Source organism: Puma concolor, chromosome B3 (assembly GCF_028749965.1).
Source record: "Puma concolor isolate L17-30 chromosome B3, mPumCon1.1.hap2, whole genome shotgun sequence".
In the NCBI taxonomy this organism is placed as follows: domain Eukaryota; kingdom Metazoa; phylum Chordata; class Mammalia; order Carnivora; family Felidae; genus Puma; species Puma concolor.
Window position 1 is genome coordinate 149,133,509 of NC_141672.1, and position 21,760 is coordinate 149,155,268.

At 49.7% G+C, this 21,760-nt stretch overlaps 1 protein-coding gene across 2 annotated transcripts; it reads right to left on the bottom strand.

The window, feature by feature from the left end:
* Positions 1-613: 613 nt before the first annotated feature.
* On the bottom strand, positions 614-18,806 carry SKIC8 (SKI8 subunit of superkiller complex). Of its 2 annotated transcripts, none has more exons than XM_025918506.2 (11): positions 18,704-18,806; positions 15,907-15,957; positions 15,163-15,190; positions 13,551-13,656; positions 12,998-13,170; positions 6,392-6,540; positions 6,112-6,205; positions 4,928-5,021; positions 3,543-3,635; positions 2,756-2,834; positions 614-854 (listed from the first exon to the last, which is right to left on the bottom strand). In XM_025918506.2, the coding sequence occupies exons 2-11, from the start codon at positions 15,916-15,918 to the stop codon at positions 765-767; spliced, it is 918 nt and encodes a 305-aa protein (XP_025774291.1). In that variant the 5' UTR covers positions 15,919-15,957; positions 18,704-18,806; the 3' UTR covers positions 614-764. The 2 variants fall into 2 exon arrangements, with proteins under 2 accessions (XP_025774291.1, XP_086567915.1); XM_086711789.1 differs by lacking the exon at positions 18,704-18,806 and adding an exon at positions 18,466-18,639.
* Positions 18,807-21,760: the final 2,954 nt, after the last annotated feature.

Sequence of the window (21,760 nt, forward strand, 5' to 3'; positions counted from 1 at the left end):
TCAAGGGCTCTGTGGTTACAGGAGGGCGACCAAGGTCGAGAGACAGGAGAGGGAGGTGATGGGGGTTTGGGGAAAAGCCACGACCGGACTTACAGGCACACGAGGTTCTTAATAAACAGCAGCAAGCTTCAGAGTGCTAGCCATTTCTATGCCAACCAAGTTCAAGTGGCTGCTGAGAGAACCGAAGTACTGGTCCTCCGGGGAAACCGAGGCAGGGCTGGAACCCAAAGACGCTGTCAAGGCAGCCTCTCTAAAGTTAACAGAGTGCACAGTGCAGCAGCGGACATTTTCAAAACACCAAGTAGATGCCCAGGAAGGTAGGACTCTGAACATTCTCACCCGGCCAAATATCCTAACCCTTCAGGACCCCGTTCTGAAACCGATCAGCTTTATCAAACCGCTTCTGTGTGACTCGGCACCCTGGAGGAGGAAGCCTGTGCCTCTAAACTGCAAGTTCATTAAGTGCCTGGGTCCCTTCATCTCTGGGACAGTTACCTGCTTTCGCACGATGCCGACTTCCCCCTGCTCTCCTGCCGGCCGCAGGGTGCACGGAAGAAGTATTTTCAAGAACACCGGTGTCTGGGTCACGAACACTGTTAAAGTATGAACAGCATTTCCAATAAAACATGAAAAAATTTATATCATATCTACAAAATTTAAGTTTCTGCTACAATAAATGCTCTGTTTTGTTAAGCTAGGAAGGTAAGGAATGTCACGATCAATGTATACATTCTCTTTGCAGCATTAGTCTGGGAGACTGGTGTTCACACTGGGCAATCATAGATGTGAATTTCCTGGTCGTCGCCGACAGACACAATTTTTGAGCCATTTCCATTGTATTTTACTCCCCAGACCTGTAAATCCAATAAAAAGAAAAAACAAAGTTGTCATGTCTTTATTCTTTATGAACAAACATCCTCCTCTATTCTCATCGTACCAAATCTAGAAAAACACCAAAAGGACAGTGTTCCGTGTTTTCTGAACCAGCAAGATGGGGCCTTTTCTTTAACGGGATTATCTGGCATTGCTCCTGTCGTCACTCCCTCACCTCCCATACTCCGTCAGATCTCATTTCTAAACACAAATCTGTGTACCTACAAACCTTTCAAGATTCAGAACCCGAGGAAGGACCTAATGCCGTGAAGACGGAATCCACAGGGGACGGCATGGGCTTGCGTTTGAAAGAAAAAGGCCCCAGGACCATCCCCGGGGCATGACCTCAGGGGCCCCTCACCTAACGCCCCCCCCGCCCCCCCGCCCACGATCCTCCCCTGTGACTAGAGGCCTCAAGCTGGATAACTAGACGTCACGGGGCACTGACTTTACTTGCTGCGTGTTCAAGTGCACAGTCACACTGCCTTCCTGACAAAACACGCGGCCGGAGTTCCCTCAGGTCAGCCTGTCCCTCTGATCCCAAGTGGGGCGGGGGGGGCGGGGGGGGTGTCCAGCCGCAATCTCAGCGTTGCCACCCAAACACCACCTCCGAGACCACCACACTCAGCCTCTCGCACGGGGAAACGCGGCCAGCCAGGGGGGTTTACTCCCACGGCAGAATGTTTAAATCCAGAAGTGAAGTATCAAGACTAAATTCCCTCAACTCTGTTAGCACTGATTTAAGATCAAACGGAAAAAAGCATGAACAATTATGCTAACTTTAAGCTGCATTCCAAAGGGGACACGGGGCGCCTGGCTGGCTCAGCTGGTGGAGCCTGTAACTCTTGATCTTGGGGTTGTGAGTTCAAGCCTCAATGTTGGGCCTATATACAGATTATTTAAACAAATATAAAATTTGAAAAAAGACGGGGCGCCTGGGTGGCGCAGTCGGTTAGGCGTCCGACTTCAGCCAGGTCACGATCTCGCGGTCCGTGAGTTCGAGCCCCGCGTCAGGCTCTGGGCTGATGGCTCAGAGCCTGGAGCCTGTTTCCGATTCTGTGTCTCCCTCTCTCTCTGCCCCTCCCCCGTTCATGCTCTGTCTCTCTCTGTCCCAAAAATAAATAAACGTTGAAAAAAAAAAAAAAAATTAAAAAAAAAAAAAGAAAAAAGAAAGCATCATCATAAAAACAACTATGTATTGAAAGTCAACTTTTTTACTGCCTTGGGCATTTTATTTTTTACACTAACCAGTTTCCCAAGACTTGCTAGTCTAAATGGCTGGGGCCGGCAGCACTGGCCTCATGGGGAGCCGGGTAGAATGCAGAGCCCCAGGCCCCACGCCAGACCTACTGAGTGGGCCTCTGCCTTCCACCGGAGCCTCCACTCACCTCCACACTGGCAGAGACAACAAGGCCCCCAGGAAAACAGAGCCCCCTTTTCCTCATTTAAACACTGATGCAAAAGTTATGTCGATAAAGCCAAACAACCCATGAGAAATCGTGGCTTCGAGTATGTTAAAAAAAAAAAAGAAGAAGGAAAGAACAAGAAAAGAAAAAGATCACATCACTTCTGTGGGCAGCTCCAAAAACGACAAGTGCCAACTTGTGGGGAAGGCCCTTCCCGAGCTGCACGGCAGGCCGCACCCGGAACAGCGCTCCCGGCGGGCCCCTGAACGGCAGTGTGGCTACCGCCACGTTCTCACGCCTCTCGGCTCGCTAGGCTGCCAGCACATCCGCAGCACCCGCAGCCCAGACAGGACACAGGATGCTGGCTGGCCGGACACTGAGAGGGAGCCCCAAGGCCCCGGCAGCGGGTCGGGGAAGGGGGAGGGCGGGTGCAGTGCTCAGACGACGCCAGCGGACACGAAGGAACTGGGCCATACCTGATCCTGGTGATCAAAGAAGGTGTGCACGCAAGTCCTCGTTCCAACATCCCAAACTTTCACACTTTTGTCAGATGAACTGTTTTAAAAAAGGGAACATTAGTATCAGAACGGTTTTCATCCCCCCGGTTTTAAAGTCGGAAGTAATGTGACCGGAAACCCCACCCTCCTGTCACCTACCCTCTGCCTACCTGTACTCAGTGGCCAGCCTGGGCCCCGGGGGTGGGGGGTGGGGGTCCCGGGGCCGGCATCTCCGTGGCTTCCCCCGCGCACGGAGCAGCCATTTCCCTGAAGTTCTCGTCTGCCCCGCCCTCGTGCAAGTGCCCTCAGCAGGAGTCTCAGACACCTGTGCCTGTTTCCGGATTGAGGGGCCCTGTCACAGCCTCCAAATGGAGGCTCGCTCCTGCAGGAAGAGGCTTCTGTAGCCTCTGAGCACTGTTATTAAACTGTCTGTCTCAAATCTTCCACCTGTCCTGGCCGTCCCGGGCCGGAATAACACTGGGCTCTCAAAGCACAACATTCTGCAAACAGACCTACGTATTTTAAGTTACTATCGGAATACAGGCATCCACTCCTAAAGTAACTATGTGCGGAAGCCTAGACTGAAAACAGTCCACCTTCGATCCCGCCAAGGACAACTGCCTTCACAGCTTCAAACAAAACCCAAAACCAGTGAGGAAACCCGTCTACAAAAAAAGGGTCAGATCATCTTCAAATTTTAAGGTGATTCCTAAAAGACCATCTACATCTTCCCAGCATTTAAGGAAGTGCCAAGAATCAAAAGTACCTGGAAACAAAGTGAGTGTCGTCAGGACAAAAGGCGACATTCAGCACCCACGACGCGTGGCCACTCAGTGTTCCAGCCAAGTTGGCGTGTTGTCTGAAATGGGGAAGTTTCAATCAAAATGGAGAGGGAACAAGTCTGTATGGCGGCATTAGCACAAAGTGTGTGAATTTCCCCCAACAGCAAAGAGTACTATTTAAGCTGAGAGCTTAAAAGCTCAAAATAAAGGAACCACATTCTAGCAGCTCAGCAAGATGACTCCGGAGACAGGACCCGAGGGCCGGCAGGGGCAGGCAGGCCACCTCGGACAGCAGCAGGCTCTGACCCCGACCGCACCGTTTCCACCATATCCAAGGGAGGTGTCCACATCCACTCCCCAACAGACGTGGCCTGCATACGCCATTCTCTTGTAAAGTTTATTTTTGACAGAAAAGCCCATGGGCAAGCAGAGGAGGAGGAGCAGAGAGAAAGAGAGAGAGAGAAGCCCAAGCAGACGCCACACGGAAAGCGCCAGCCCCGAGTCCTAACAAGCCAGCACACTGGATAGAGGTGCCCCCTGAATCTAACAAGCCAGCATACTGGATAGAGGTGCCCCCCGAGTCTAACAAGCCAGCACACTGGACAGAGGCACGCCCCGCGTCCTAACACCCCCAGTCAGCTCGTCAGAAGCCACAGCCCCAAGATCAGCCTTGCTGACAATTTTTTGTCTTCCAAAAGCTGCTAGAAGTACTCCTACTGCCCAGCAGCTCCCGAAAAACCCTCACAGGCCCAGGTGTGGGCTCGCACACAGACGGTCAGGATTGTGGAACAGACAGATGGCAGCAATCTTAGCCCCCATTCATCGCTGGGGCACGGAGAAGTGTGACGTGTGCCCCCAGGGGATCAGGACACCACATTCGGAAGCCGTGAACCAGAGGCACACAGGTCTCAGTACTGAGTCAAAGTGTCAAGCACACAAACACCTCTCAGGGGAGACTTGTGGGGGGAACAGGATGGGGAAAAGCCCAGGAGAAAGGGGCCTTGCACAAGCTGACGGTGACAGACGGCCACGACCTGAAGAGAGCGATCACTCTCTCTTATGCCTCCCCACCCGCACATTACTCACCTGCCAGAAGAAATTTAAAGTCAGAGAGCCCCACAAGAGGCAGGACAGCTGAGTAAAGGCAAGAAAGACCCCACCCTGGCAGGCAGATGGTGCGCATCTCCGTCCCGGACATTCCCAGTTCGAGGACGGGGGTGTGATGGGGGAGGAAGGCCTGAGGCTCTGCACACAAGCCCCCGAGGGACCCGGGAGAAGGGCTGCCTACTCGACAGGACTCCTCCGAGCAGTGGGAGACAAGACGGACACCGGTACTGGGCGAGAAGCCCGAGTCTCCGTGGCAACTTACACATCATAGATCTTGATGTAGCCGTCATCTGAGGCAGTGACGAGCAGCTGAGAATCCGGGGAGAAGGTCAAGGAGCGGATGGGCATAGCATGGCCTGAAATTCACAAAGGCCCCGTTAGTCTCCCCCCACGGGCTCCCCACTGACAGCGTCCCTTTTAACGACCACAAGTATTTGAGCCGCACTGCCCAGGAGCTTTTCGTCAGAGAGGGAGGGGAATGACTGGATGCACCCCTCCTCCTAATGTTCTGGAAACATCCATGCAATCCAGGCCCCATCCTCCTGGAGCCACCTCTCCTCAGTTCCCTTCCTCACCAGCTGGACCTCAGCACACATGGCTTGGGAAAAACTCCTCTGCTACAAATATGGACAAATAAGGAAACACACATTGCTTCTGATCTGTATGAACAAACAGGACGCGCTTTCCCTACCAAATCCTGTGTTGTGGAGTAAACAATAAACTGAGGAGGTAACGTATGCATGTGCCTGCCAGGATGGGGTCCTTCTTGCCTTTTCTCAGCCGTCCTGCCTCTTTTGGGGCTCTCTGACTTTAAATTTCTTCTGGCAGGTAAGTAGTGTGTGGGTGAGGAGGCACAGGAGAGAATTCAGAATTCAAACTAGTACAAAAGAGCACAGGGCAGAGGCGCGTTCAGCGTCCAACTCCTGGTGTCAGCTCAGGTCACGATTTCACAGTTGGTGGGTTTGAGCCCCGTGCCAGGCTCTGTGCCGACAGCATGGAACCTGTTTTGGATTCTCTCTCTCTCAAAATAAACAAACATGTAAAACAGCACAGGCTAGAAGCCTCTGTCCCATCCACCATGCTTGACGGGGCTCGCACCCACACCCTGAGGCCAGCAGAGCAGAGCGCAGGCAGGGCGCTTTCATCCACCGTCAGATTCTTGACAAAACTGGTTTTTAATCACGACTTTCTGTAGAACCAAACAAGACAGAGACGAAATTCTCATACAGCTGAGATCTACTAACACAAAAATGGAGTAAGCCCGTTCACCAAAACAAGCACTCAACAGGGGTACAACTCCGACCACGCACTAAGACTTGGAGGCGTCTCAGACTTCCAACGGAGATAGTATAAAGCTCATTTGTCATTTAGTAGCATTTTAATAAAAGAACAATTCTTCCTCTGTGGTCGGATAACCCAGTTTGCACAGAAGAAAATGAGCCATACCTTCCAGCGTGTGCAGGAGTTTTCCAGTTGCAATGTCAAAAATATTGATGATTCCGTCTATGGCTCCACTGGCCAGGTACTTCCCATCAGGACTCTGTGGAGAACACGCAGAGAGCACCTGAGACTCCATGTTGTTAGGCCATGCCCAGCAAACGTCAGCAAATCCCCTGCTAGCGACACCCCACGCCCGCCACACAGCTGCCTGCCCCCAGCACGGCCACGGGCCGGAGGCACAGACTGCAAACAGTGGGAGACAGAGGAGAGAGCAAGGTTTCCTTACATATGCAATACTAAGAATGAATTTTCCTCTGGTGTCCAAAGAATATTCCTTTTTCCCACTTTCCACACCAAAAATGTTCACTTTTCCCACATGAGTTCCTGTGGCCAGATACTGGGAATCAGGGGAAAAGGCCAAAGTCCAGGCATCCACTGAACAGAAAGAAAAAAAAAACACAATGAGAAAAGATGTGACCTTAATTTTAAAAACTTTTTTTTTTTTAATGTTATTTCTGAGACAGAGAGAGACAGAGCATGAGCAGGGCAGGGGCAGAGAGAGGGGCACACACAGAATCTGAAACGGGCTCCAGGCTCTGAGCTGTCAGCACGTGGGGCTCGAACTCATGGACCGTGAGATCATGACCTGAGCTGAAGTCGGACGCTCAAGCGACTGAGCCACCCAGGGGCCCCAATTTTAAAAACTTTTAAAGTTTTACCAAAAGATACATTTTTAAAAGATTAGAAATCATGTCCTGATTCAAAAACCTGTGTGTAAAGGTGTTAATTCTTTACCAACTTAGTACAGATCTACTTAAATTTTAATAAAAACAGGACGGACAAGTGTTAACAAGGATATCGAGAAACCCAAATCCTCATACACTGGTGTGACCACTCTGAAAAACATTTCGAGTTTTTGTTTTTAACTTTAATCACTGGGGGCTCATCATAAGTGCACCCCTTCATCCCATCACCTATTTAACCCACCCTCCACCTCCCTCCCCTCTGGTGACCAGCAGTGTGTTCTCTATAGTTAAGAGTCTGTTTCTTGGCTTGTCTGTTCCCTCCCCCCACCCATCTGTTCATTTGTTTCTTAAATTCCACATACAAGTGAGATCACATGGTATTTATCCTCCTCTGACTCATTTCACTGAACATAATACTCTTCCTAGATCCATCCATGTCATTGCAAATGGCAAGATCTCATTCTTATGACTAATATTCCACTGTATATGTATCACATCATCTGTATGTATTCATCAGTCAGTGGACACTGGGGCTGCTTCCAGATCTTGGCTATTGTACATAATGCTGCTGTAAACATACGGGTACATCTATGCCTTCGAATCAGTGCTTTGTATCCTTCAGGTAAACACTTAGTAGTGCAATTGCTGGATCACAGGATAGTTCTATTTTTAACTTTCTGAGGAACCAGCATCCCCACCAACAATGCAAGAGGTTCCCCTTTCTCCGTATCCTCGCCAACACTTGTTACTTCTTGTGTTGTTGATTTTAGCCGTTCTGACAGGTGTGCGGTAGTATCTATTGTGGTTCTGATCTGCATTTGCCTGATGACGAGTGACACTGAGGATCTTTCATGGGTCTGTTGGCATCTGGATGTCTTCTTTGGAAAAGTGTCTGTCCATGTCTTCTGCTCATTTTTATTTTTAAATTTTTTAAAAATCTTTATTTATTTCTGAGAGACAGAGAGAGACACAGTGTGAGCGAGGGAGGGGCAGAGACAGAGAGAAAGACACAGAATCTGAAGACAGGCTCCAGGCTCTGAGCTGTCAGTACAGAGGCCGACATGGGGCTCGAACTCACAAGCCGTGAGATCCTGACCTGAGCTGAAGTTGGATGCTCAACCGACTGAGCCACCCAGGCGCCCCCATGTCTTCTGCTCATTTTTAAACTGGATTATTTTTGGGGAGTGTTGGGTTGTATAAGTTCTTTATATATTTTGGATACTAACCCTTTATCTGATACGTCATTCGCAAATTTGTTCTCCCATTCCGGTGGCTGCCTTTTAGTTTTGTTGATTGTTTCCTTCACTGTGCAGAAGCTTTATCTTGAGAAAGTCCCAGTAGTCTATTTCTGCTTTTGTTCCCCTTGCCTCAGGAGACGTATCTAGAAGGAAGCTGCTGCAGCCAATGGCAAAGAGGTTACTGCCTGTATTCTCCTCTAGGATTACTATGGTTTCAGGCCTCACATTTAGGTCTTTAATCCATTTTCAATTTATTCTTGTGTATGGCGTAAGAGAGTGGCCCAATTTTCCCAACACCATTTGTGGAAGAGATTGTTTCCCATTGGCCATTCTCTCCTGCTTTGTTGAAGATCAGTTGACCGTACAGTTGTGTCCACTTCTGGGTTTTCTATTGTGTTCTACTGATCTGTGTGCCTATTTTTGTGCCAGAATCATACTGTCTTGGTGATTACAGCTTTGTAGTATAGCTTGGAATCTGGAATCGTGATGCCTCCAGCTTTGCTTCGCTTTTTCAAGATTACTTTGGCTATTTGGGGTCTTCTGTGGTACCACACACATTTTAGGATTGTTCTAGCTCTGTGAAGAATGCTGGTGGTATTTTGATAGAGAGTGCATTAAATGTGTAGACTGCTTTGGGTAGCATAGACATCTTAACAATGTTTGTTCTCTCAGTCAAGGAGCATGGAATGTTTCTCCATTTCTTTGCTTCCTCTTCAATTTCTTTCATCAGTGTTTTATAGTTTTCAAAGTACAGGACTTTCAGCTTCTTGGGTGGGTTTACTCACAGGTATCTTATTGTTTTTAGTGCAGTTGTAAATGGGATTGTTCTCTTAACAGTCTGACAATTATTTTTATTTTTTTAAAAATGTTTATTTATTTTTGAGAGCGAGAGAGCACAAGCAGGGAAGGGGCAGAGAGAGACGGAGACACAGAATTTGAAGCAGGCTCCAGGCTCCAGGCTCCGAGCTGTCAGCACAGAGCCCGACCCAGGGCTCGAACTCACGAGCCGTGAGATTACGACCCGAGCTGAAGTCGGCCGCTTAACCGACTGAGCCACTTAGGTGCCCCCAGTTTGACAATTTCTTAAATGCAAACAAGTACCACAACATCTGGCAGTTCCACTCCTGGATATCCACCCGAGAGAAATGAAAACACGTGTCCACACAGACTTGGGCAGTAGTGTTCACAGCACCGCCCATAACAGTAAAAACCTGGAGAGAATCCAAATGTCCATCAAGTGCTGGGTGGGAGAACAAAATATTCTGCAACGTGGTAAGGGAACACTGTCCAGAAACAAAAAGGAGCTGCCGGCACACCCTACAACACGAATGAGCCCTGAAAACCTTACACCGCAGAAAGACGGTGTAGAAGACAACACCCCCCCCCCCCCCACGTGGAAGTTCTCCAAAGGCAAAACTGCAGACACAGTGGGTCTGAGGCTGCCTGAGGCTGAGGCGCACACGGACTGCACGTGGACCTGAGGGGACGTTCTGAGGCGCGCGAGTGTTTTAAAACTGAACTGCAGAGCTGGCTGCACGGCCCCAGAGATTTACAAAAACTCGGTGAACCGCACGCTCACCGTGGGTTAACCTGATGCTGCAATCACAGCGGTGCAAGCTTGCCTCAAGGAAGCTGTGAATAAAGGAACACGTACTGCCGTAAACACTCTTCTTTTGTGCCATGATAGGACAAAGTGTTTGCCAAAATTAACAAGGAATAAGGACTGGAAAGATACACTGTGTTTTTTAAAGATCGCCTGTTTTTTCAGTCACACCAGACAACGGAGTTAATTTCAAGAGCTCCGTTCAAATGTGACGCGTCAAGGTGCTCCTCCCGCCGGACACAAGGGTCTGCAGACTCACGCGCAGTCAGGGTGAACAACTTGCTTCACATCTCTCTGGGGGCACACCATTGGTGGCATTTCAGCATTTCCTTTCTGGGCTCTCTGGGAACCTCTTCCGAGGCAATCCCACAGAGCTCCAGGGGCCTCGGGGTCCGGGCCTGGAGGCCAGGGAGTCATCTAGTTGCCCGGCTCCTGTCTGTCCCCTGGCCCACGTGCACTCTTGTATAGGAACGTGCCCTAAGTCTGGCCACCCTCCCCCGACAGGACACAGCTTGTTAAAAGCACAGACAGACTCCCTCCCAAGTCGCTCTCCTCACGCCTGGGCTGGGCTCGAGAGGGCAGGCCCTTCCCAGCCCACGGGACGGCGGAGAGGCCGCTGAGCTGGACTCCTGGCAGACAGGGGTCCCAGCACAGATGGGTCAACAGTGTCTTCCAAGGGGTTTTAAAACAAAACTCCCTTGCAAATTTTAACATATTCAAAGGAGTGATCAATAATTTAGCTCTATCACTTTTCTTATGAAACGTTTTAAAAAGGAAATTAACTTCAGGGCACCTGGCTGGCTCAGTCAGTTAAGAGTCCGACTTCGGCTCAGGTCATGGTCTCACGGTCTGTGGCTTCGGCCCTGTGTCAGGCTGTGTGCTGACAGCTCAGAGCCTGGAACCTGCTTCAGATTCTGTGTCTCCCTCTCTCTCTGCTCCACCCACCCACTCACATACTCTCTCTCACTTAAAAATAAACATTAAAAAATTTTTTTTTAAAAAAGAATGCTCAATCAAGATCTGAAAAAGCTTTTGTAATCAACAGCTACTTTTTAATCTGTAAATGACTAGCATTTACTCTATAATAAGATTATGCTTTCTTGTTCCTATTATAATTAGCTGTTTACTGGAATAACAGTTTTTAGAGAATCTGATTTTTATTCCTTGCAGTTTAATAGAATAACATTTCTGAATTATTTTTACAATTCCCTATTAACTGGTTTACAATATGGAATTTTTAGTACGAAATATCCTTATGCTCAGAACTGAAGGAATTCTTATTCCTTATTCCTGCACCCTAAGATTTATATCTGCATAACAGACATTTACTCTCGTAAGCCCCACCTCCCCAATGGGAGGGCAGCCCCCTGCCGTCGGTGCTGTCCTGCCGTGGGGGGGCGAGGCCCTGGCTGCTCCCACTCGTCTTCCCAAGCGCCAGTGTGCTGGGGGCAGCGTCTGTGTCTTCAGCCTCACTTCCTTCCTCAGGATCAGTGATTTTCTTTCTTTCTTTTGCCGTGGTGGTCGGTCCACATCCCCCGGGCATATTTCCCAGACAGGTACAGCTTCGGGGCCCACGTCCCCGTATTCACTGTCCGGACGACTCAGCTGCTCCTCTGTCACCCAAGGAACTGCCATTTGGTGGCCGGGTCCGGTTCTGTGCAGATTCCTGAACCAAGAGAAATCCAGCCCCTTGACGAGTCTCTGCACCGTTTCTTTCCTAACAGTAACCTTCCAACAGGCACGTGCCTCACACACGGACGAGGCGCCCGGCTGTCGACGGCACTGCTGGTCAGGCAAGGCCGGCTGCGTGCAGACCCACCCTCTTCCCTGGAACCAACCCAGCACTCGTTTCTTCAACTGCAGCGTGCCCGTGACCACGACAGCCATGCAGTGACCTCAGCGTCCTAGGTCTGGGGAAGGCCTGGGTGCCCAAGGTGAAAAGGCAGCAAGAGATCTGCCTCCTCCTCCTCTCCCTGGCTCTGTAACAGTCTTCGCAGATTTGGGGGCCGGTCTGGGAGCCCAAGTCCTCCGTGAGTGACGTCGGCAGATAAGGACAGGGGCAAGACAACCACCTGGGGCGATCACAGTGTCCCCCATACGTAGCCTTTTCCAAATGCATATCCGGCCCACACACCCTGATAACTGTGCTTCAGTGGAAACAAAATAGGGTCTGGGCACGCGTATCCTTTAAAAAGCTCCAGGGGTGAGCCTCACAGACCGGGGAGCCTTGCTTCTGAGGGAAAATACACGCAGTTTCCAGATAACCTAGCCTCCTTACGAACCCTGGGACTACTATTCTTTCCAATATAAAGCCGGTCGTGGTTACTGAGCACAGCCAGTAGGGGGCAAACCTCCCCGGGGCTCCAACCAAGGGAGGTGTGCCAGGGAAACAGCTAAGCGGCTTCTCTGGGATCAAGGCAGGTGGCTCTCTGTGCTCTCTAGCGGCCATCACCCATTCTGGCGAACAGCCCCTGGTCACGAATGCCATGCAGACATTTATAAGTAAAGTTGAGGGGACAAGGGATCCTGGGATGTCGCGCTGCTTGTGCCACATGACCCGGCCCACTGAAATCATTAATCAAGGCTGATGGACAAGACTATGCTGTCCTACGACGCTTTAGATAAAATGTTATTCCAGAAGTTTCCTGTCCCTCAAATACAGATCATAGGAGAGACTGCCATGATACAGACCTAAGAGGACACACTACTGTGCACAAGAGACTCCTATCAGGCAGGGCACATGTCAAATTAGAGCACGGCAAACAGAACCCCTGGACCATCCGGATACAGGTCCACACCCCCAAATCTAAAGCTTCTAAAAAACTGTTTTTGAAACAGGGTTAATGCCAACATTTAGTTGGCAGTGAAATCTCACCTGCACAGACACACACACTCATGTTTCGTTGCTAAGATATTAATGCTCCCTCCAACTCCACAAAAGGTATCACATAACCCACAGCCCACACACCCGCATTATCCTCTCCAAGCCAAAAAATTCTGAACCTGGGTGGCTCAGTCGGTTAATTCTTGATTTCGGCTCAGGTCATGATCTCACGGTCTGTAAGTTCAAGCCCTGCGTCAGGGTCTATGCTGACAGCTCAGACCCTGCGTGTGATCCTCTCTCTCTCTCTCTCTCTCTCTCTCTCTCTCTGCTCCTCCCACACCCCCTCTCTCAAAATAAATAAATAAACTTAAGAAAAAAAAGACAAATTAAAAAATGCTGAACTGTAAAACATACCTATCCCTAGAGGTTTTGAGAAGGAAGTGTGAATGTCTATTATCTTCCCTAAAAGCACAACTCTTACCAGGTCCTGCATCTATGGACTTTATCTGTTTGCCGTTTTCCAAGTCCCAGAGACGAATGTGAGCATCAAGAGAACTGGATGCAGCAATGGGCAGCGTGTGGCTGATGTCCACGGACACCACACCCAGTTGATGGCCCTCCAGACTCCACTGTAGGTCCAGCCTCTCATCACACCTTCAGCGGGGGACAGAGAAATGGGTTTCTTCACACACAACACGCTGTACCTGGCATCGGAAATTCTGGCCCCCGTGACCGTGCACTACCAGTGGTCTGTGAAATGCAGAATCAGAGGGGACCTGAAGAGCCACGGGACACCAAATGTGGCCAAGTTTTAACTGTGGGACTTTTTTTTTTTTTTTTTTAAACTATAGGGCCTTAACGTTGAAGACGAGGAAAACAAGTGAGGAAAAAATCAGCTGCCTTTTTATACCACCAACCGCTACCGCTTTGTAGCTCAAAAAATAGTTAATACTTTCCTGATTGCAACTTGGGGGAGTCCAGAAGCAAAACCCTAAACCTCACTTTCCAAGGCTGTCAGGGGAAAGAGCGCTCACCATTTCCAGACCTTCACCAGGTCATCCAGGGATCCCGTGACCACTGTCTCAGAGTTTTCTTTCTTGTTTGTCCCCCAGGCGACTGACCAAATGGCATCATCATGGGCTACAATGGAAAGCAGGTCGTTTCAAAGTCTTCATGCAACTTCTAAACTGTTCTGAACTGAAATGGAAATACCGCTCCAACGATTCTGAGGTCCATCCACCTGCCCCTACAGGCAGAGTGCCCTCCCACCAGCTCCCATCAGAACCGCAAAGGCACACGAGCAGCCGAGGTTCTGAAGAAGCCGCTTACCCCTAATCACAGGTTCACCGGGCGGGAGGGAGCACTGGAATGAACTGGCGCGGCCCATGTGCATCAGCCCGGAGCGGCTATCACTTGGTTAAAACTAGCGAAACCGGTGGGAAACCTTCACCCCCAACCAAAGACCTACACTTGATTAAGCCTTATCTCTTAGAGATCTTTAGAAACCAGTAGGCAGTTCAACTGCAAACAGTACAGGTCTGGAAATAAATACCTCCATACTTGAGTTGCCTCTTGCCATCCAATGTCTATTATGCTTAATGAGTCAGTTACCACATTAATCTTTTTATAAGTATTACCTCAATCACAACAGCCCTATCAAGTAGCTGCTCATTTTACAGACAAGGAATCGGAGGCTGAGAGAAGCCAAGGAAGTCACCCAAAGTCAAAAGCCAAGAAGGAGTGAAACTGGGACTCCAACCCAATCTAGTAACCAACAACTCAAGTGCAGCTTGAATCTGAAGTCCGCCAGCTGCATATCCGGGGGGCCTGCCTGTCAAGTCTGCAGACCGAGCCTTTATTCGTCCCGGGAGCAGTGGTCAAGGAACACCTTCCCAAGACGTGAAGGTAAGGGCCCCGAACAGCTGTGGCTCACGTACAGCCCCGTGGCTCCAACGACTTGCCCACCCGAAGCCAGCCTGCTGCCCGGACGGCAGGAGCTGCACACCAGGTGGCCGACTGGCAATACTCATTAGCTGGTTATTCATCCGAGCTAACTTGGAAGGATGCTTTGGGCTTAAACTTCAGACTCCCTAAACGTCCCTACTTAGAGCGGAAGAGCTTTTATTAGGCATTCCCACCAACTCCTCCAGGCGCCACCTGACCCGTCCAGGTGTGCTTAACAGCTGCGCAAACCCCAATATCCCTGGCAAGCTGCACTCCCGGACTGGACTCTGGCCTCCACCCCACCCCAGCCCCCCCCCCCCCAACTTTCATTAGGGTCAAAGCCTCTGCGCGAGTCCCCGCGCTTGTCTGAAATGGAAGAACCAGAGTAAAGACTCCCAAGGTAAGTTCTGAGGCTCAAATGTTTCCTCTTTCACCCTGGGAGCTGGGAAGCTCAGAGCTGCACCTTCCTCAGGTGGGAAAGTTTCCCTCAGTCTATCATGTGACCCCTGCTTTGTCTTTTCTTTTCAGTTAGTTGTCTGGGGGCTTTTGCTGCAGTCTGTTTTTAAGTGTATTTGTTTTCAGCTGCTTCTGCCAGTTCTTCTGCAGAGAGCACGTCTGGGGACTGCGCGTCTGGTCAGCCCAGAGACTCGGGGACGACACGGTTCTCACAGGTCAGTGTGCCTGAACAGGCAGGCCCCTTACCTTGCTCCTGTTTGAAGAGAATACTGTACTGAAAAAGAACAGACACCACGTTAGACCAACGGTCAGACTTCACATGTATCCCGTTCCCTCCCCTAAAATGCCCCGGCGCCCAAGTCACCAGCCATCCCCCCGGTAGATGTGGTTCCCCGTGTGAGCTACGTCCCCTGCCCCCACCCTGACCATCCTGCAGGCTCCCTGATTCCTGCTCATGTAAGACTTGCACAGTCGACTATACCAGAAAAAATCAGCTCTTACAGAAGCTGGGGTCTCTCCTCCCCCCACCCCTAGGACACCGATAAATTCCGTGCATTCCCTGCTCTGGTCACCAGGAGGCTCTGGGTCCAGTTTCCAGCCTAACTCCTGCAGTTGTATAAAACCACACAGCCCGCTTAACCTGTTACTGCTGTCCCTTTCCAATACTTTTTTCTTTCTGGTTTTTAAGTACCGATTCTTTTAATTTTCATTTTTTTATTAAGTAAACTCTATGCCCAACGTGGAGCTTGAACTCACAACCGTGAGGTCAAGAGTCACATGCTCTACGCACTGAGCCAGCCGGGCACCCACTGAGTACAAATTCTTTCAACGTGTCCGTAAACTAAGGTGCAGGCTTAGTGCATTTTGGGTCACGCACTTCAGGAGCGGAGCAGGAATCAGAGGCTAGTTTCCTGACCGCACACCCAGACAACATTCTGGGCCCCAACCTGCCAGAGACCAGCTGATTCTACTCCCCACCATAGGCCTTACCTGGTTGGTCATCTCCTCGACCAAGGATGAAGGGCTAACGGCCAGACAGTTCTGTGGAAACATCAGGGCTTCAGTAAGGGGGTGTCATCAGGACAGAGGGGGATACACGAGGTTGCCCTTATCAAGAAAAAAAGGCAACCCTCTGCCACAGCGCTGCCCTGACCTTTTCTATGGATTGGCCCCAGGGGCCCCTTCACCAGCCCTGCCGGGTGGTGTGAGCTCCCCTGGAGCCCAGGGACCCCAGTAACACCCACCCCATGCCAGGTGTTCCTCTCCCCAAGTCTGACTATAGACAGGGACCAGCCTCCCTCCCTTGTTGCTCTTCAGGGAGACAAAACCACAGGCCCTTTTATTTTTAAATATTATTTATTCAAAACTCAACAAGCAAATATGTGGGAACAAAGCTGTTACAGCCTCTGAAGGGGTCACGAGCACATGAATGAGGTCAGCAGCTGCAGACACGCGTCTCCCAAAAGGCAGCAGAGTCTTCAAGGACTTGTCTCAGCTAACACAAACTTACTTTAAGAACAAATTGAATTTCTCAGGCTATAGTTGTCCTTGTTATTACGTGTGTGTGCCACAGACCCCTCCAGCAGCCCTGCAAAACCTAGAAACCCCTTCTCAGGACCTTTTAAATACACGGGACTAGAAAGGAAACCGAGCACTGTCAATTCTTGGTATTCAAGGCTGTCATGTTGTATGAAGTCACCAGGAACACCCAATTAGCGAAGCCTGACCCCACTGCTCCCAGGAGAAATGGGCAAGGGCCCTGCAAGCCGCCTGTAACATTTTTGTCAACCGACCAACACGTAACTCGTGCTATGTGTGATTCTGGTTAAAGGCCGCTTACGTGATACGTATTGCTAATTCCTTAGTTTTGAACTCACTGCCGACGGCAGCATCACTCAAGCCCAACTGAAACGTATCCAACACACGCAAAGTTTTCTCCATAAGGCACCTCGCGGCCTTCTTGCACTGAGAACACTAACATGCCACTTTAGCATAGTGCTCGGGGGCCATTTTAAACAGTGATGTCACCGGCAAAAAGCATAAAAATGCAAAAGCCATGACACTAAACAGCCTGGAAAAGAGAACCCTTGTTAACACAGGAGGGCTGAGACAAGAAGGCAGTGTCGCCTCAGTCAGCTGTAGCTGAGAATGTGTCAGGCGACCCAAACTTTTTGCCACCGTACACTTGTCTGTGACAGACCACGAAAACACTGCAAGTACTGACTTTGGGGCCACAAATAATTTCAGTGTGTAGGCAAATTTGCAGGTACAGAATCTGTAATAACAAGCATGGATCAACCAAAATAAAATGTTATCAAAATACAAATATTAAATTGTTGATAGCATACCATACGTGACTATTAACACAGAGCATGACTTAGCATCAAGTCTAATAACTACTACAATTCTGAAGTTGTGACGAACTTATGTCCAGGGGATATGTGACGAACATATCGTAAGATATGGAAACATCTGTGATTTCTATTGGTGACAAAGTCACCCTGTTAATACTGTGGTTTGCTGCCTACATTCATAACTGGAGGAAAGGCTAAATTTCAGTTAGAGATTAGAGAACATAAAAATGTGGCTTTTCTTATCCACTTTCATGCCCCCCTCAATTCTACCCAGGGACAGCAGAAACCACACAACGAAGGCATTCAGGTTACTCGCTTTAAATGTGCAAATCCCAAAAGGCCACCGTGAAGGTTTTCCAAGGATAAGAGGAAAAACAAACAACTTCTAAATAACCCTTGTCTATGAAGATCTCAATCAGGTTGGTAGTGTTTCACTCATCTGTGGCCCAAGAACGGGGTCCTGCCCAGGGTAGGAATGACAGTACGGAGCTCAAGCGAGGGCTGCTGCCCCATGAAGCCCAGGCCTGCCCTCCCCCCTTCCCACCCGGATCTCATGCTTGGCAACAGGGGAACAAGAAGGATTAGGAACACCTGCAGGACGCCAACTTCCAAGGAGCCCCCCTCCTGCCCCAGGACAAGGGGGAGCTTCTGTGGAGGAGTGACGTTTGAGGGCTGGCCATGAGTCAGGCCCTGCTTCAGGTTCCACCCGGGGACTGGCCCGCTGAACCCTCGCACCCCAGTGAGTAGGTATTCGTGGTCCCACCAGCGCCTTCCTGGTAACCTTGCAGAGCTTAAGGAAGCCTCGGAAGATTGTTCTGAGGGTAAACGGGGAACACAAGCTACATCACCTCCTCCTTCATGCTCTCCTAACAGGTCATTTGAGAGCGGAGGGGCCCCCAGAACCTCTTTTGCCACCTCCTCTGTTTAGGGAACTTCCCCCCCATTTCCCAGGCGGAATTCGTTGCTGTTTCCAAAGCACACTGCACGTGCAGCTTGTACAGTCTGCCTGCCAATTTGTGCAGCTTGTACAGGCAGGTTCGTAACCCACGAAGCTAGGTGGCACGCGAAGGGACGAGAACCCAGGGACCCAGCCTGTGATCGCACCTATCCGCTCCCCAAGAGGACAGCGTGGCCCAAGGCCTGGAAAACTTCCGTTTACGGTCACAGAGACTTCTCCCGAGAAACCAGCCCTAACCTCGAGGCTGCACAGAACAGTCTCAGGATGCAAGACGAGGCCACCTACGGCCCTCCTCTCGGGCCCCGCACGCCGAGAGGCAGCCAGGACGCAAACAGTCACAGAAGCCACCTTCGGGCCCCGCGGCCTGGAGTACCCCGGAGCAAACCAGATCGGAGGCTGCCTCCGGCCCTCCCTCGCTCCTCCGGCCCGCGGCCCCCGCCACTGCCATCCCTAACCGGCGAGCACGTCAACTCACCGCCGCCCCACCGGCTGCGCTGCCCGCCGCACTTGTGACGCGAGCTCGGAGCGACGGCGTCGCGCACCGATGAGCTTTAGGGGGCGTGGCAGCATGTCGCCCCGCCCCCGCCCCAGGGCGCAGGCGCGCGACACGGCACGGCCTACCGACGCGGCTTCACGCTCCCGGCTCCGCCCCTGAAGGTTTCTGCCACCTGCGGGTGGGGGCGGTGGGCTTCCGCTTCTCAGGGTTGGACTCCCGCGGGAGCCCCCCCTACCCGGGTGGAGGCTGGAGTCCCTCCCCCCCATTCCGATGGAGAAGAGGCGTGGGTCGCCGGTCCCACAGGAGTGCCCCCTCCGGATGGAGGAAGGTGCGAAAGCAGTGTGTGTCTGGGGCGGCCCCTGAAAGCCCAGCCCTGAGACAGATGCAGTCTCTCCTGATTAAAACTGGGGTTGTAGCCAAAAAAGATTCTGGTAGGTGATGATAGTGAAGTGCGGTCACAGTGAATGCATGCCCCTGAAGTCTCCCTGGAAGTTAGAGCTTCACAGGATCTAGTTTATCAGGACTGCAATTCTATGATTGATTTCAGAAAACTGTTAGACTGCACAATTGTTTATTCTTACAATGGCACGAAGTTCATCTTTGGGGACTTTTGGAGGAGGCTGTGTTGCCCTGAAATTGCTTAATAGACACACAAGTCTCCCAGGGCCCATTGTCTGATCCTCAGTAATTCCTTCAGTGACACCTCTGCCATGGAAACCATCCAGGCCCAGTGGATCCCCTGCATGTCACTGGTTTGGAAAGCTTGGGTCAAAGCCAGCAGGCTTCCAGACATCCTGGATTCTTAAAATTCTTATTCGGTGCCTCTTAAAAACCAAGCTATTCCTGTAACCACTCTGGATATGTTTGATCACAGGACATTTGCCCCTAAGGCTAAGAGAGAATGTACAAATTACATCTTCAGGCCAGCGGAGCGTGTCTTTGAATTGGAGGCAATTCCCATGACCTCGACCAAATGCTGAGTGGACCCTGTTCAGACACATCCCACAAAGCCAAATACACAGAAACTGGCCCTGCAATGGCTGGGACCCAGGCTCTGAAAGTGCAGAGAGGACTTAACATCAGTCCCCCAAAGCACTGGTGGTTAGCAGTGAAATGAATAATCCTCTGGCCTTCTGGACAACCAGTTGCCTTAGTTTTGGCCAATCTGCGCGTTTGTTTTTGTCGGCAAAATTTGTGGGTTTCTCTGGTTTTTGAAAATAGACTGATTATTATGGGACCACTCCCAAACCAGGATAATGGGATCACCTTTACTTTGACTTTTAGCTTTTATTTTTTTTATTTTTTTTTTCAAAAAAATTTTTTTTCAACGTTTATTTATTTTTGGGACAGAGAGAGACAGAGCATGAACGGGGGAGGGGCAGAGAGAGAGGGAGACACAGAATCGGAAACAGGCTCCAGGCTCCAAGCCACCAGCCCAGAACCCGACGCGGGGCTCGAACTCACGGACCGCGAGATCGTGACCTGGCTGAAGTCGGACGCTTAACCGACTGTGCCACCCAGGCGCCCCTGAAGACTTCCACTTTAAGAATGGTAAAATTGTGGCTATCAAAAGTGCCCCTAACTATATAAGTAAGTGAACTTTAATCTGTATGATTTGGGCTTAGGTGGATATTTCTTCTTTTTCTGTGCATTGACTATAAATCCCCCACTTCAAGATTATCCTAAAAGTACACCGATCACTTTTGTGCCTCTTAATTTTATCTGTTGTCAGATTCCTAAGGCTTTCAATCATCTATTTGCTTGCTTCCAAATCTGCCAGTCTTCAGTTCCAATTGAAGTAAATTGGGTATCAACTCAAATTTTGTCAGGCATTATAGTTGTTCTAAATAAAAATTCAATTAATCATCTTCTAAAAATGAAATAGAATAGATTAAAAAGAAATAACATAGAAGATATAAGAGTGCATCATGCATGGTAAAGTTACATCATGTAAAAAAGAACCAAAACGTGTTTCATATATTCAGATAATGGAAAGGAAATATGCAAAGGAAATGCAAAGGAAATGTAAAGGAAAATACTTCTTGCTGTGAGTTGTGCTAAGAAGTTTGAAAACGATTGCAGTAAAGGCTTTCTAAAGACCTTCCAGCTCTATAATTCTATAATTGTGTTGGAATTCCAAATCATTCATTTAAAAAAGATATATTGTGTACCAGCTTTCACCCCTGTGACCCCAGAGCACCTGCATGGGTCATTGGCATGGTCTTAGCATTGGGATGGTCAGACAGGGATAACTGGCCTTTATGGCACCAGGGATACCTTTGGCATCTCATGAAGTCCAAGAATCCTGTCTTACTATGATGTATTTAAGTACATAAGGGACACCTGAGTGGCTCAGTCGGTTGAGCATCCGACTTCGGCTCAGGTCATGATCTCACGGTTCGTGGGTTCGAGCCCCATGTCAGGCTCTGTGCTGACAGCTCAGAGCCTGGAGCCTGCTTCAGATTTTGTGTCTCCCTCTCTCTCTCTGTCCCTCCCCTACTTGCGCTCTGTCTCTCTCTCAAAAATAAACATTAATAAAAAAAATTTTTAAGTGAAATGCATTGGTTTACAAAAGAAACCAATTATATAAAAAAAGAGTTATCAAAAATTTGTAGGGGCGCCTGGGTGGCTCAGTCGGTTGAGCGTCCAACTTCGGCTCAGGTCACAATCTCGCAGTCCATGTGTTCGGGCCCCGCATCGGGTTCTGTGCTGACAGCTCGGAGCCTGGAGCCTGCTTCGGATTCTGTGTCTCCCTCTCTCTCTCTGCCCCTCCCCTACTCGCACTGTCTCTCTCTATCTCCCTCAAAAATAAATAAAAATTTAAAAAATTAAAAAAAATTGTGAAATAGTAATGTAGGTGCTGCTTTATTAATGCAGCAGGTCTGAGAACTTCTGTAATTTCAAAGTAGCAATGAACAGAAGTAATATTTCAAATTATCTACAACAGCTACAACGTGATAGGAAAACATCTGTGATTTATATTGGTGACAAAGTCACTGGTACTGCTAGTACTGCTGGGGTTTATTGCTTTTACAT

Excerpts from the sequence above, each read along its gene's own strand:
- SKIC8 (XM_025918506.2), bottom strand. Across the intron at positions 6,541-12,997 it reads GTCCATAGATGCAGGACCTG|TGGATGCCTGGACTTTGGCC; the intron begins GTAAGAGTTGTG and ends CTTTCTGTTCAG. Across the intron at positions 3,636-4,927 it reads TACATCAAGATCTATGATGT|ACAACACGCCAACTTGGCTG; the intron begins GTAAGTTGCCAC and ends TCCCCATTTCAG.